This window comes from Dermacentor silvarum, chromosome 2 (genome assembly GCF_013339745.2).
Source record: "Dermacentor silvarum isolate Dsil-2018 chromosome 2, BIME_Dsil_1.4, whole genome shotgun sequence".
Lineage (NCBI taxonomy): Eukaryota > Metazoa > Arthropoda > Arachnida > Ixodida > Ixodidae > Dermacentor > Dermacentor silvarum.
In genome coordinates, this window is record NC_051155.1 from 174965021 (window position 1) to 174980480 (window position 15460).

Consider the following 15460-nt stretch of genomic DNA (forward strand, 5'->3'; position numbering starts at 1 on the left):
ACAACACTTCTGACTTGAAATTTGCGTGCAACAAGTCATAGGCAGATTATGAAACACCGAGACGCTGTATTACATTACGCTATAACACTGTTGTCATCCTTCAAGGTCTAGTCTTTATACTACCAGCTATGAGTAAACTAAAACTCTAGTCTGGTTTCTAGGGTCTTTTTCAAATGGCCAGAAGATGAGGCCTCAAGTGTGCCAAGGTCATGTAGGCCAAAAGAAATTTTCACCTGGGGCATGCTACCTCTTCAACTGTTTGTGAGTAGCACGCACTCCAAGAGCTACATTGGGCTTCTTCGATTGACTGTCCGCAAACTGTCCGCGGCTTCTGGTCTGACTAGCCCCGACAGATGGGCACGTCACAGTCACATGATCCAGCTGTAGATGACTGTCCGAGGTTTCACTCGTAAAGCGCCGTGACGGGAAGTCGCCGTGACGGGAAGTCATTCTCCTGGCTGCTGTCGTCTGCTCATAGCTACTTGTAGATAGCACCACTACTCGGCGTATTCATTATCATGGCCTCCAAGATGGTGCAGCCTGGGAGGCAGTGTTGCTAACACAACCATAACACTTGCATAGTATAATCGCAGCCTGAGCGCATAGAACATGCTCGCAAAGCGCAGTTTACGTCGGGCTCTCGCTCTTCAGGCCACTTAACTGCTCTATTTAAGCTCTCTCATTTCTTGCAAAATTTAAGCAGAATTCGCATACGAACCTCTGCAAAATTGCAATCGTACCATGTCTCTGTGCACGCAGAAAGTGCCCGCCAATATCCTTGAAGCTCGTGAGACAGTCTATGAAAGGCTCGACACGTGTCTCGGACAGAGCGCATGCACACCGTCTACTAATCCTCCACGTCAAAAAGCAAGCGCTCGAACTTGGCAACAGGAGAGATCAACCTATGTGAACAGCAATCGGCAAGGCTCCTATTGTTGCCATCCCAGCTACCGGTGAGAAATGGCCACCTATATGCAGTAGGATATGCTTCCCCATGCACCAATTTCACTCACCTGAAAGGCAAAATCTACATGTTTACTACATGTTTAGTGACGAGCATGACAGATTTCACAAAATGCATCAAGAGAGAAAGCATGTGTGCCTGATCACTGTGCTTGTCTCTTTTAAACAGCAGGACCAAAGCTGCAGAATTACATGCCTCATGAAAAGCTCGCATAATGGCACATAAAGCACCAATGTAAGATAGCTGAGAGCACAATATTTGCCGTCTGGCACACGCAAAGTACATGGAAGCAGAAGCCGTCTTTCTTAACATGGCGGCAAAGGCCTTGCGCATCTTTTTCAGACATGCGTCGTCAGCTAGCTGCTTGCGCTTGTCTGAGCAAAAATCTGCTGATCGCTCCGACAGTCCGTGGGCAGTCTGGAACTTATGGTCCGTGAGAAAACGAACATGCTTCTGACAACTCTCGGGCTAGTGGGTGGAGCTTCTGAAGCTGTCGGAGCAAAATCGAATGAAGGCACAGCAGTCCCAAGCAGTCCGGGACTGTCAGCAGCTGATAATCGAAGAGGCCCAGTAATAAATACAACTAGCTTTGCTGTCGCAGAAACCACTCGCATACCAAGGTAAAGCTTGTGTACATTGAAGCCACAGGTACATGTGCCTGTGTAGTATTGTTTAAAGTGTGAGGTGATTCTTGTATGACCTTTGTGTTAAGCACGTTTATATGGGGGAATCCACTTCCCAGTAAAAAGTAAGTAAACTAAAATTTAGAGAAGTGACCAGAACAGGAAGACAGGTTATTATTAATGCAAGGTCTTTATTTGGGCATATTCAAGCCTGTTAGGAGGGGTAGAACTCGGCAGCAAATATTGTGCCAAGTGCAATCCTAACTATGTGGTTAATGATCAGATTCCTACTTTAGGACATCAATGAGCACTTTCAAACAACCAGTAGTCATCAATAGAGACCGGATTTTAGGCAAATGCCTTTTTTGTTCCTTGCACTCCTATCACCCCACTTTGATATATGAGCATGAATTAGAGGATAAGGAGGGCCTTTATAGTGTTTTTATAGTGCCTATAAATGCCTATTTTGGCGTTTGTGCCTAAATGCCTATAAACGCCTATAAATGCCTATTTTAAATATCGGCGCCTATATGAACACGATTTAGCCTCAAATTTCGCTTTTGAGTGCAGTTAGAGATCGTTATTCCTGTTACCGGGAAACATTGTTCGGAACTCTATGGGGTTCAACCTAGTCCTCTAGTTCAACCAACTCCCGGAAAACAACCGCTAGCAGCAGTGAAATGGGACGCGCTGGCCAGTATATGCCGCCGCGCTGACATAGCGTGAGCGGTTGGCGAATGCGAAACCGCGGAGGGCCGTCAGGGGAAAGGAGAGTGAAGAGCAAACTAAGAAAGAAAAATGTGATGTGCATTGTTTTGTTTGTAATTTATTTTGTAAGGTGTTCACCGCCATTGAGCTTTCCTTCTCAGTGTACAAGATGCCAAGTGACAAGAGGCACAATTTTGAATCCAAAAATCTGGAGATGGTGATAGTTTGCTATTGTTTCCACAATCTTCACAGTGATTCTTAAACTACGTTCCGTGTGCTTTCCAAATAGATTTCTTCAAACATGTGCACTTCAAATGGGCGCAAGTGTATTTGGCAGTGTTGGGACGTGTTGCGTGTACAATTCGGATAATGTCATTGTATATGAGAAAATTGCCAGAGACCTAAGAGTCCTACTGTAAGAACATGTTAATTTCTTAATAAATTGTAGTCTCTTTTGCATTTATAATTTGTCTGTTTTTGGTGTATCTTAATTTAATTGCGTAAGGCAGACATAAAGTAGCACTTTTTTTAACCAGTAGTCGCAGCTTTCAAGTATTCTTTTTCATGCCTGTTTTACTAAATGAGACGCTCGAGTACAGTGGCCATTGAACATGAATATGAGCAGTGTGCTTGTTGAATTAAGCCAATTGATCGTCATTAGTCCAGTAGTTTTATGGGACAATTGCACGGCTATGTTCAACTGTTGGCGCATTTGTGCCATCATAAACAATAACATTTCTTGTTTTCCTTTCACAGATACAGGTCGCGCACGTCTTCGTTTGAAATTATACGCATTTATGAAAAAATTTATTGTGCCTATATTTACGACATTGGCCTAAAACAAAACGCCTGCGTATTTTTGGCGCCTAAAACGCGCTTTTTTACTGCCTAAAGATCCGGCCTCTAGTCATCAATACCACTCAGCAATGTGCTATGTGCGTCATTTTATATGATAACGACAGGCTGACCATGCTAGCAACACTTGTAATATAATCTGATATTGTGCAGGCATCTTGCACATAAGCAAACTGCGATAATACTCCAAAAACAAAAAGATAAGAATTATGACAAAGCATCCATGACGATATATTCATGCTGATAATGCTCAAATAAGCAGTTAACACTCACGCTTGCTTTCGTACAAAGGATGTACTTATTCGAATATAAAGCAAGGTTTTTTTCTCAGAATTCTTAGCCTAGTAGTCGCCCCCTGCCTTATATGTGAATTTTGCTTCACGCACGGCAGTGCAAATTACGCCTTGCAGTGTGGCTTTACGGCAGCGTGCACCACAATGTCGGGAAGCCACACCTAAAGGCTAAATTCGCATACTAACTCGCATGCCATGTGTTAAAGCTCCCTTTCCCCCTATTTCACAGTCTCCATTTTGCATTTTGGCTATGTTATTAATTCAGTATTTCGGGCAATCCCCGCTGAGTCTGAATAATTTGTCGGTGACCCTATACTGCTGTATATTAGTGTGCACACTTAAAGGGCCCCTAAATAACCTCTTACATTTTTTTGACACATTTCAAATAAACACTCGCATCGTGTATAAAATGCATTGACAATTATCTTTGGAGAACGTGGCAGAGCTACGCAGTGGGAAGACACTACATATCCAAAAAGCAATCCTGCACTCCTATTCTTGCCTTTTCGGTGCCTCTCTTCACATTGTGATGTTAACAGGGTACTCCAGGGGACGCCGACGGGGTTTGGTTGACCAACAAGAATGTACGACTTTCGAATGTACGTTCAAAAAAGAAAGAAAAAAGAAACATAATGCAAGTCCTTTCTTGCACCTATGCGATGCTTCAGCTTTTGTTTTTCTCGGAGGTGCCGATGATGTACACCCTGCAAACGGCAATAGCAAGTCTCTCTGGAACACGGCGGTACGGTATCGTGTTGCAGGTCTAGCAAAGTGCTGGCGAGTATTGGGGCCTCCTCCGTCCATTTGCTTGTACTTCCTCTTTTCTCTTTGTGCTGTGGGTTGTCGGGCCTCTAACAACGTATTTAAAACAAAACAGGCAGTGATCACATATTATCCACAACGCAGGGTCCAACACAGCACTGCCTTACAGAAGCACGGGGCACAGGCCAGCATGGCAGCAACAGCACATACCTGAAAAGTGTGGAGCCGTCGTAACCGGATGTGGACGGTGTTTTGAAACGAGGGGGGGGGGGGGGGGGAATAAGCGCGAGTGTGGCGTTTGTAACGATATAGTGTCCATGTGCCATGGTGAGGAGAGACCGCTCAAGGGGAGAGACACAAAGGAGAGGGAGAAACGAGCGGCAGTGGAATTCTTGATCATCGAACGCCTGTAACTGTGCTTCGATGGTATCATTTTCAGACGTTCTTGCGGCTGCATGCTTGCTTGGAATCTTACTTAACTGCCACTGTACAATAAATTTTCGACCTTTGGGTTGTTTAGGGGCCCTTTGTTTTTTGTTTTTCTTGAGTTCCCTAACTGGCACCCTTGCCTTATAATCATTACCACCTTATAATCAAATAAATACGGTATCCTAATGTCATAGCTGTCCTTAATGTGTACGTTAGGTACAACTGTGATACAAGGTGAGCCTGTGGTCAGTTTGGCATCTTACAGTTGCATTGCCATACACAATGTAAAGAGAAGCCTCAGCTTTAGGTAAGGTCTGGCAGCATAAGGTGCTGTTAGCTTGTAGCATCTGTATCTGAGAAACAGCTGGACTAAAATACATTTTATTGACAAAATGTAGCCCTAGCCAACAAATTCATCTGCATTAAAATAAGATCGGTGTGCAAAATGATTGTGCGAGCAATCTGCAATTTCTAGCAATTGAAGCAGGTGGCACCAACAGTAGCATTTGGCAGTAGTACCTTTTTACAGTTCTGAATTTTTATTTTGGTTTCACTCCCTGCGAAAACCAGCATTAGCATTGTGAACTGATTGGATATGTTGATGCACTGGCATTTGCTGACAGCATTATAGACATGCAGTGGCAAGCCACTTCAATGAAGAAGGGTACATCATTAGAAAGATGTAAGTGGGGAGCGGAAAGCAGGATGCTGAGGCGTGAATGTGCAAACTGACAATGAATGACTAAATCTAAACAGTAGTATTGTGGATATTGCAGCAAATGCTCAAGAGGATTGGCTACGGGATGAGATTAGCCGAGCAAGCTGTATCAACAAGAAGGTCACGATGATTGACTGTTGTGGTGCGACGAAATGAAGTCAATCTAAGAAGACGTGACAAGAAAATGCTGAGAAAGCTTTCAACACCAATGAGCTGGCAAAGGAGTGGGTGACCAATATAGTGAAGGGGGAAAAAAAAAAATCTGGAAGGACTCCATGCAGCAACTGTTCCCTGTATGCAGGCGTGCGCAGGATGGGAAGATACATTACAAATGTGTTGTCAGTAAAAATTGTCTGAAAAAGCTTTTGTGCTATAAGCTACCAGTAATTAAGAATTAACAAATGTGTTGACTAAGCATATACAGGAAGGCATAGAGATTACTGTGGTGCGGTGTTTCTGTACATTGGAGCACTGTGCCTTTAGATCTTCACACGGTACATACACGGTTATGTATGATCGAGATAGGCGGTCAAACAGCTTTTGACTGTGCGACTTTGTAATCAATGATATGTGCACAGATTGGGCTCTTATTTTTTGTGAGGCACATTTTCTTTGAACAGAGTTCCCACTGTAAACCAACTCTCATTCACGAATGTTATTTATAACTTTCGTTCTTTCTGCATGCCAGACATGTTATTCTCTTTACCTACCTCAAGAAAAAAACTGGTTTCTAGGGCTATTGACGTCGGAAGATATGATCACAATTATGCCAAAATCTAAAAGGCCAAAGACTCTCCCGTCTTTGTCACTCTCATGATGCACTTACGACTGCACGTCAGTTGGCAATCTTCATTCCAGATGTTCCAAGGAGAAAAGGCAGTTTCTTCCACATTTGTCTGCTTGTTTCATACTGTAAGCAGTAGCCCTAGTAAAGTGTTGGTGCTTTTTTTTTATCTCGTACATAATGACTGTGATAAATGGTATGACTGTGATTGCCAAGCCCATGTTCTCTTCTTATGTCTAAGCTTGGCATGTGTACAATTTACATGAAGCTTTCAGTGCAAATATGTAGGCTGGTTGCTTTACAAACCACTTTGGCCTCTCTGATTGTGTGGCAGCTTTTTATGCAAGCTGGCGATTTCATCTTTGATTGTTGCTATGTGTATCACGCGCATTTAAACGACCAACATCCTCCAGCGGTTGTTGCCGTTTTCACATTGTATGTGATGTAGGTGACTGGAACCACGCATTGGTCAATATGTAGTTAGCTTTTTTTGTGCCTATTGTTCATGTATACCTTTCTCTACGCATTGTTACAGTAAAAACTTTGATATTTTCAAGTGCTTTTGGTTACTGTGTTGCCACAAAACTTTTGCATTCAAGACATCACACAAGCTGTATGCTAGAAAAGGAAGTATACATGCCTGCTCACCTGCAAAATGGAAGTGTGAAGTTGACTTAGATTGAAGTCAGCAAACAATAGTATGAAAGAAAAGTGAGATTGCAAATTGTGATGTCTGATTGCTTGTGCTGTGTCAGGAAAATGACACAACAAGGCTCAGCTTTGCAACCCATGAGCTTAGGTTTACAAGCATTTTGTTAATTTTGATTCTTTGAATGGTGTGCTATAAACTGTGTAAGGGTGTATAGTAGAACTTCATTGATGTGTTTTATAGGCAAGCACTGAAAAAGAATGCATGATCCAGGAAAATGTAGTGTCTGATGAGCCAAAAAGCAATTGAAAACATGCTAAATAAAGCTCTCTATCACTGCCTGAAGGCTTAACTGAACATTAAACACATTCTTTTGTGTAGTTGAAGCCTTGAATGGCACTAAACGAAGCTTGTGATTTTCATCTGTTGGTTGGGTCGAATGTTCAATAAAACAGGTTTTTTTCGAGCACCCACGGCTCATTTTAATTTAACATGTAGTTGTGTGTGTGTGTGTGTATGTGTAATCTATAAGAACCCAACAAGCAGACACCAAGGACAACATAGGGGAAATTACTTGTACTTATTTAGTGAATTAAAGAAATTATAAATTAACGGAGATTAAAGTGGATGAAAAAACAACTTGCCGCAGGTGGGGAACGATCCCGTGTCTTCACATTACACGTGCAATGCTCTTACCAATAGGCTACCGCGGAGCCGTTTTCCCATCCACTTTCTGGGGTATTTATGTTTTACTACTAGATTAACTTTGGGAGTGTTAGCCAGCGCCACCACACACACACCGTGGCGACGGATGTGGAACATCCTTTCTGCCGCAGGCATCACGAGTGCGTGATCTTTTTGGGTGAAGCTAACTGGTCAATAAACCCACATATGCTACCTGAAGGCATCAATGTTCTGTAGTCATGACGCCTGCAGCAGAAAAGATGTTCCACATCCGCCTGCCAAAGTTTGTGTGTGGTGGCACTGGCAAACACTCCCAGGGTTAATTCTAGTAGTAAAATATAAATAGCCCAGAAAGTGGATGGGAAAATGGCACCGGGGTAGCTCAATTGGCAAGAGCATCGCATGCGTAATGCAAAAACGTGGGATCGTTCCCTACCTGCGGCTAGTTGTTTTTTTCATCCACTTTAATTTCCGTTAATTTATCATTTCTTTAATTCAATTAGTAAGTACAAGTAATTTCCCCTATGTTGCCCTTGGTGTCTGTTTCTTGGCTTCTTATAATATGATTACTAAAAATCGGGCCCCTCGGTTCCCTTTCTTCTCATTCATATATAGGTAAGAACACAAGGTATCGAAGGCCATGACAGCATCTGGGAATGTGCATGGGTGCAGGGCAACCGCTTGTGCCTGCGTCCACCTCTTCGGTTTTGTAGTCGCGAGCCACACAGAGATCGGTGACAATGCCCAACAAACTCTGTAGTCGCAGTGCCTCGGACCATCATTGAAGGACTCATATTCAAATTAGGTGACATGGGCTCTTTTTCGTGCCATAGCATCCTTTCTGCACCTTTTTGGCAGACTCGTTGGCATTATGAATGTATTGCACATCATCAGCATTTCCGTTGGCATTGCACCCTGCAACTGCTTGCCCTTGCCCATCCAAACCTTGAAGCCCTTTTGGAAGCATTGATGCATAGTCGCAACAGAGACCGTGTTCCATGATGTAGGGAGGAAATGCAATGCATCATCGGTTTAACGTCATCACAGTTTAAGACGTATGTAGCAACTTGGAACAATGTAGCAAAAGAAACACATACTCCTACGGGAACTAAGCAGGACCAGCATTTCAGAGGGCAAGAGCCGGAAAAATTTAACAGGAACATGCTAAAACTAACTTCAAGCTGGCAGATAGCATTAGTTAAATCCTGTTTCAGATTGTCTGTTTAAATTGGCTTACAGGTCCAATAATGGTTAATGGGGGATTGCTCCACAAACGTGCCGGTGAAGCTTTGCATACTGGGTCCATTTGCAAACTGAGTCTATGCATATTGCAAGCTGAGCAGGCCCATTTGTTGGATCACTCAAGGCAGCAAAATTCCTGGAACCAGAATTCATAACTGTTAGTAGCCAGCACGTTTAGGGGACGAAACACTGCAAAAATATTGGAGTGATTCCACCCTCGTAGCATACTCGTAGCATAGCTACGAGTGTGCAACACTAGTACCATACTACCAGGGAAGAAGTTTGAGCAGTGCTAGTACCAGAAAGAGAAGCAGTCAGTTGACAGCACCAGCGAGCACAACACCCCTCTGCTGCTTTGCAGTGCCTGAGCAGGCCCATTTGAATATAGGTAGGTTTTTCCTCGCCCATTTCAGCAATGCATGCGTGGAGTAAATTTCACATAACTGCTAGATGTTAATCACTACAGGCAATCGAAAAGTGCTGAACTCTCTTGCCAGCAATTTTTGCTTTAGGTACGTGTCTCGAGTCTGGAAAGAAAGGTGCCTTGAGACAGCAAGTACTGGCAGTGGCAATTAACTTGTAGGTGGAAATTGGTTGAAATGGCCCAGCCCCAATTCCCAGTTTACCTCGATCAGTCAGCCATTGATGGTGACATTGCCGCAAAGGGAGAGCCCACCACACTAGAATGTTGATGCAACAGTTCAATAATTGTTTTGCAAGATAAAAAAAATTACCGTAGCTTGCACTAGAGGTGCAATGCTAAAGAGACAGCGGACCTGATGGGCACCTAGCTAGTCCTGGCTTTTGGGCTAGGCTAAGCACTACCAAATCAACACCAGCATTTTCCGGAATTTATTGATTATTGATTGATTATCGATTAGCTATTCATTGGCTATCACAAGATTTTGGGCTAGGCTAACCACTACGAAGTCAGCCCCAGCATTTCCTGGAATGTATTGATTATTTATAGATTATTAGCTATCGATTGGCTATCGCAAGGTATTGGCCATGTATTTTGGCTAGGCTAAGCACTACCAAGTCATCCCCAGCGTTATCCGGATTAGTTATTGATTGGCTATCGATTGGCCCACATTTTTGGATTCAGCAGACAGTATGCCCGGCATTAAATCGATTTAGGCTCTATAGAAAAAATATTCATCGTGCGACGTCGAGCCACCGCGTGAGGAGCATAAGGTCACGGGCTCAGTCCCTGCTGCGGTGGTTCCTTTTCAGTGGGGGCATAATGCAAAAAGTGCTTGTTTACCATGCTTTGGGTGCGCATTAGAGACTCCCAAGTGGTCAAAATTAATCTGGAGCTCTCCACTACGGCATCTCGGGATACTCGGTATCTGAGGGATACTTCGGCATCCATCAGAATGCATCATCCACAGAGCTTTTCAGAAACCTCAACATAATGCCATTTAATGTCGTTAGGCAATATAAAAGTGCTACATTAGTACACAAAATAATTTACAAGAACACACCCTATCATTCATCAGTTTTAGTAAAACCCAGGTGTAACACTCGACAGGTGCATGGAACAAAAAAATCTTAATCTGCCGATAGTCCACAACGTTTACGGCCATCGAACAATATCCTTTGTTGGCGCAAAAATTTGGAACAATATACCTAGCTTGATAAAATGTCTGCCAAATATTGCGCCGTCGCTCAAGAGACTCTTTCTTTCAGGGAGCTACCAGTCACCATATTAATATTGTATTCGCAAACTCATGCCGCGTTGGTGCTGTAATTTTCATGTTAACATTGTACTCTCTAATTGATTCTGTACTTACACACCTTTTTGTTATGGATCCTAACTAGCCATATCGGCTATAGATCCAGATGCTGTCACAATCATTTGTGTATATCTTTTTAGTGCAATGATGATGAAAATGTATTTTTGATGATGAAAATGTATTTAGTGCAATAAAACCTTCTTAACCTGCTTTGCAGTTTCAGGACATTGAATCACACAACTTAATTTTAATTAAAAACAAAGTTATTCAGGACACTTGCACAAGCAAAAGATGTCCGCATGTTGAGTTCCTTGCTTGCTTTCTGTTTTTCAGAAAGATGACTGATTGACTTGCAGCTGTGAATCACGTGCCCTAAATACGGAATTTCAACCTGCCGTGGTTGCTTCGTGGCTATGGTGTTGGGCTGCTGAGCAATATAATGTACAGGATAAAACATTGTTTCCTCATTGTGACCAGAAAGTCAGTCCCAGTACAAAAAAGGAAGCACTAGGTCTCGTCACTTCCAAAAAATCAAGCCAATGCCACCTGAGTCTGCAACACTCAGCCGGCAAGGTTTTTTGGGACCAGCAAAAAGTAGTGATGGCAGGTTTTCTGCTAAAAAGTACCACTATAATAAGGACCTATTATGCCAACTTGCTGGAAACAATAACGGAAGCTATCGAAATTGACAGGTGTGGCATGCTATCGGAATGCATTGTCCTCTTGCAGCGCTATGCTCCTGCTCACAACTCAACTGCATGTTGCGCAAATGGAAGCAAAGTTCTCTGAATATTAAATTATTTACCATTCCCCGTGCTCTCGGACCTTGTGCCCTCGGGCTTCTGTCCCTTTTCATTTGAAGTTCTTTTTGAAAAGAAAGCAGTTCTTGATGACGTTTATTGCTGAAGTCAAGTCATATGGCCTCCTTGTCAAGTCGTGGCCCCAAGGCGAACTTCTACAAGAGTGCCATTGTACAAATAATGCCAGAAGTGTGCCAGTGCCTTTTGCTCGGCTGAAAAGTGGGTCAAGAGAAGTCTTTATTGAACGCTCGTGTTTTTGACGAAAAAACATGGCTATGCAGATGGGTACATGATGTGCTTGAGTAGAGCTGGATTTGCAAATTTAATGTATCGGTCACAACATTGTGTTATTTGAGAACATATAGCCTTGGGTTCTGTTCAACTGCTTTGCATGCATCCAATCTGTGGGCGCACAAAATTCGGTGGATGAGTCGCGGTATGATTCACATTCTGTGCTTTACATACAAAATTAATTCCACCTTCAGAAAGACGGCTTACTGATTCCAGAACAATGTTAATCCTGGTCAGCAGGAAATCCTCTGGTCGCGGGATGCGGCTGAACTGAAGTTAGTGTGCACCTGACCCCTGAGTTTGGCAACAGACTTCTACCACACCAGTCAGAACTTCGCCGCAAAAAGGTCCGAGTAGAATGTTGAACTGGTCCCGTGCGTACAAGTTGTATCCACTTGACTGTCCGACTGGTCCCGGTAAAACGCTCTCGCTTGAGCTACCGCCGCCAAATTCCTTTGCAGAATTTTGATAGGCAGGTGGGCCGATAAGTAAAAAAAAAATAAATAAATAAAAAACAGAAGAAAGAAATGGTGTTGGCAAAATTTGCTTCCGGCGTCGCCGCAGTACTCGCTTGTTTCAAAACGCCCGCCGTACTGCGCGCCCGGATTCGGAGCAGGATACCTGCCCCACCCCCTCTGCGTACATTTCTTGAACGACTTGCAACCGTGGCTGAATGCCGACGTTGTAGATTGTGGTTGCGCTGTTTGGCGCGAAGAGGGTCGAGGTGCCTCTTTACCGTATACGCTGGTTCCAATAGAGAATTGAGATAGTTAACGCTAAAGTCTGGCTATCCGGTTGTTTCGGTTTTGTGGCGCCATTCGAGTGATTTCCGGGCAGCCGCTACGGGAAGCCGAACAACGGGGCATCTGTCATCTAATTAGACGCATTTGTGCCTACTGAGCGATGCTGCAGGTAAGTGGATGCCCTTGTTTTTGCTATACTGTGAGCCTCGTTTGAAGCTCGCCTAAATGGTGGTTCTACCCGTTCTACTGCTGGTTCTGAATTGTAGACTCAACTTCTGAAAGACTGGTTCGTTCAACGCACCCATCGTTTCCCGTATTTGATTATTGCTTATTCGGAGACATTTCCTGAATCATAACTGCGCCAGTGTGCGCTTCGAAAAACTTTTCAGCTCGCGATATCTGCGATGGATTTTTATTCCGTCGTTCCAACTGCACATGCGAACGCTTGGATTCGCTGTAAAACTGTTCTCCCGTCGACCGATAACACTGAACCTACGAAACTTTCGCGAGTTAAGTCATTGCCTCCGCGGACCATGTTGTTACAGTTTTTTACAGCTTGATGGGCTGCGGCCAAGACGAGGCCATGCGCAGTGTAGGGATGCCTAGTTAAGGGCCTTTTTTTTTTCCCCTGAAACGGTTATATTTGTGTCCATTGCCGTGGTTGTCTAGCAAGATGGAAGACTTGGAACGGTTGCGGCAGCCGTGGGAGCCAAACGAGCACTGGGCCATGCGCCGAGAGTTCATCCGGCGGCACCGGAACAGATTTCCAGAGACCCGACTGCTCTGTTTGGCCCAGACATTTGTGAACATGGAACTGCTTGGGTGCGCCTACCCAGCTCGCGTAGCAGAGCTTGTGCGCGAGCTAGCGAAAGACGTGCCGAGGTCGGAGCGCGCCAAGGCTCCCGCAGTTGCGCCGGTCGCCTTCGTGAGGGCCAGCGACCTGTCGCCAGAAGAAGCTTCGTTACAAGCTACTGCAGAGTCGTATACCGCTGTGCCAGACAGACAGCAGTTTGTGGGCGGCTTTGCGAACAGGGCTGGCCTCGGATCCAAGCCGCGCAAACAACCGGCTGGCGGTGATGATTCTCACCTCAGCAACGCCGTGCCTACAAGGCAGCAGTTTGTGAGCGGCTTTGCGAATAGGGCTGGCCTGGGATGCAAGCCGCGCAATCAACCGGCTGGCGGTGATGATTCCCTCGACCCTAGCAACGCTGTGCCTACCAGGCAGCAGTTTGTGGGAGGCTTTGCGAACAGGGCTGGCCTTGGGTTCGAGTCGCGCAAGCGGTCGGCTGACAGTAGCGATTGTCCGGACTCTGCCAGCACCGCGAAGCTTGCGCGAAAGCCAACCGACAAGCCTTCGGAGAAGAGTGTCCTCGCGCGATCCGAAAGATCGCCGCCTCCAGTCGATTCCAAAGATTCTACTAGGCTCCCGAAATTCCAGGCCGCGGCGCAGATGATCAGAGACGACGTAATCAGCGGGCCCAACACGCTGGACAAGATGCAGCAGGTGTTCTCTAAGTGCGGCTTCAGTCTGGACGTGCAGTTCGAGGAGCAGCCTGCCCAGAAACAGAAACCACTCACGTTCGAATGTGTTGTATGCTCGGACGGTGAAACACTGGGAAAAGCGTCGGCCTCTAACAAAAAAGAGGCAAAGCGCCTCGCTTTCCAGGTAATCTGGGACAGTTTCTCCCGTGTTCCCGACAGCCCCAAGACTCCCGTACGCGTGCAGGCGCCGTTTCGCAAGTTCGAACAGAGTGGCAGCCGTGTTAATTCCGCAAAGCAGCAAACCAGCCCCGAGAAGGATTGCACTCAACAGAATTTGGCAGATGATGATGGCATGCTAAATCTAGAAACACTGGTTGTGGTTCAAGCATTGAATTCTTCCTGTGATGTTATGTCAACCTTGAGTAGGACAGCATGTGCAAACAGGCTGAGAGGCACTTTCGAAGTAGAGAGTACAGAATCTGGGTACAAATGCACATACATACTTGGGCACTGCGAAATCAAGCACGGTGTAGCCGAGACAAAGCAGGAGGCAAAGCTCGAAGCAGCCTCTGCATCCCTGGCATACCTTCAGAGTGTAGCTCCTACACTTAGGATGAAACGGCGTGTAGATGGACATGGTCCTGAGTTGACCAAGAACACCTTTGGCACTCCTGGTGAAAGCAATGCCCAGGAACAAATAACCTCTGAAAACATTGGCCATAAGCTGCTGAAGATGATGGGTTGGAGTGGTGGTGGGATAGGAAAGGAAGGTCTTGGCATTGTGGAACCTGTTATGCTTAAGGAAACATGTGGCCGGAAGGGCCTTGGCTTCAGCGGGGGCCCTGCCCGCATGGGTAGCAACTTCAAGACTAAGGTTCATCAGGTGCTCAAGGAGTTTGCAGACACAGTGGTGCTGCAGGACCTTGTGTTTTCGCCCGAGTTTGACAATGAGGAAAGGAAGTATGTGCACTCGGTGGCGCGCAGGTACGGCCTCAAAAGTGTAAGTGTGGATGGACCATCGGGCAGGTTTCTCACTGTGCGTCACAAACTATCTGTGCGGCAGCTTGTGGATACGATCCTTACCTCGGGACCAACAGAGAAGTATGAAGTTGTTCTGCCAGGACAGCAAGATTCTGACGAAGATAGTTGACGCTTATCACTGAGATGAGAAGTTGCTGCATAGTGCTGCACTGTATCGCGACAGTGAGTGAAAGAATGCGTTCCAGCAATGGCCACCGATAAAAATTGCACTGCAGCAAATGAAACCAGATTGCAATGATTGTGTGAATAAAATGGACTTACGCAAGCAGTTCTTTGATGAAGTGGTGTGAAGGAGGTAGTAGGGATTTGTGCCTAACACACATCACCATCAGTGGGGTTATTCCACCCCACGTAAACTACGTCCAGTATACTATGTCTGCTGTTTTATCATACATGTCACTAAATGAAGTAAGCATATGGCATTTATTTAGTTGTATATGCATACAATTTTGAGAAAATTACAAACATGAAACTTGCACTTATGTTGTGTGTTCACTGGGATGTTCAGTACATTTGGAAAATTGCAGAACTATAGGAAAAAGATGTATTCATAGCTACGAGCTGAAGCACTTCTTATGGATGTTCCATCAGAAATTTTCAAAAATACCATTCGTTTCAACCCTTTCACAAGTTTCGGGATGATAAATAGCAGGGGT

General features: G+C 44.9%; 3 protein-coding genes across 11 annotated transcripts in view; all 3 read left to right on the forward strand.

The window, feature by feature from the left end:
• LOC119442159 (cyclin-dependent kinase 12-like) overlaps nucleotides 1-7254 on the forward strand; it is a 99436-nt gene extending 92182 nt beyond the window's left edge. For 2 of the 8 annotated variants that reach the window (XR_007465666.1, XR_007465662.1), the window contains one exon: nucleotides 760-7254. The gene's annotated coding sequence lies outside the window, so the exon portion shown is untranslated. The remainder of the gene's footprint in view (nucleotides 1-759) is intronic. The other 6 variants (XR_007465663.1, XR_007465665.1, XR_007465667.1 and 3 more) reach the window with 4 other exon arrangements.
• A 3606-nt stretch (nucleotides 7255-10860) lies between these two features.
• Nucleotides 10861-15460, forward strand: part of LOC119442164 (inositol polyphosphate 1-phosphatase) — a 31808-nt gene continuing 27208 nt past the window's right edge. The window contains exon 1 of the mRNA XM_037706926.2: nucleotides 10861-12450. The gene's annotated coding sequence lies outside the window, so the exon portion shown is untranslated. The remainder of the gene's footprint in view (nucleotides 12451-15460) is intronic.
• On the forward strand, nucleotides 12649-15072 carry LOC119442163 (NF-kappa-B-repressing factor). Of its 2 annotated transcripts, XM_049661933.1 has the most exons (2): nucleotides 12649-13368; nucleotides 13480-15072. In XM_049661933.1, the coding sequence occupies exons 1-2, from the start codon at nucleotides 12955-12957 to the stop codon at nucleotides 14911-14913; spliced, it is 1848 nt and encodes a 615-aa protein (XP_049517890.1). In that variant the 5' UTR covers nucleotides 12649-12954; the 3' UTR covers nucleotides 14914-15072. The 2 variants fall into 2 exon arrangements, with proteins under 2 accessions (XP_049517890.1, XP_049517889.1); XM_049661932.1 differs by having other exon boundaries at nucleotides 12651-15072.

Bases quoted from the DNA above. Each gene is read 5' to 3' on its own strand.
- LOC119442163 (XM_049661932.1), top strand. From the start codon at position 12,955: ATGGAAGACTTGGAACGGTTGCGGCAGCCGTGGGAGCCAAACGAGCAC.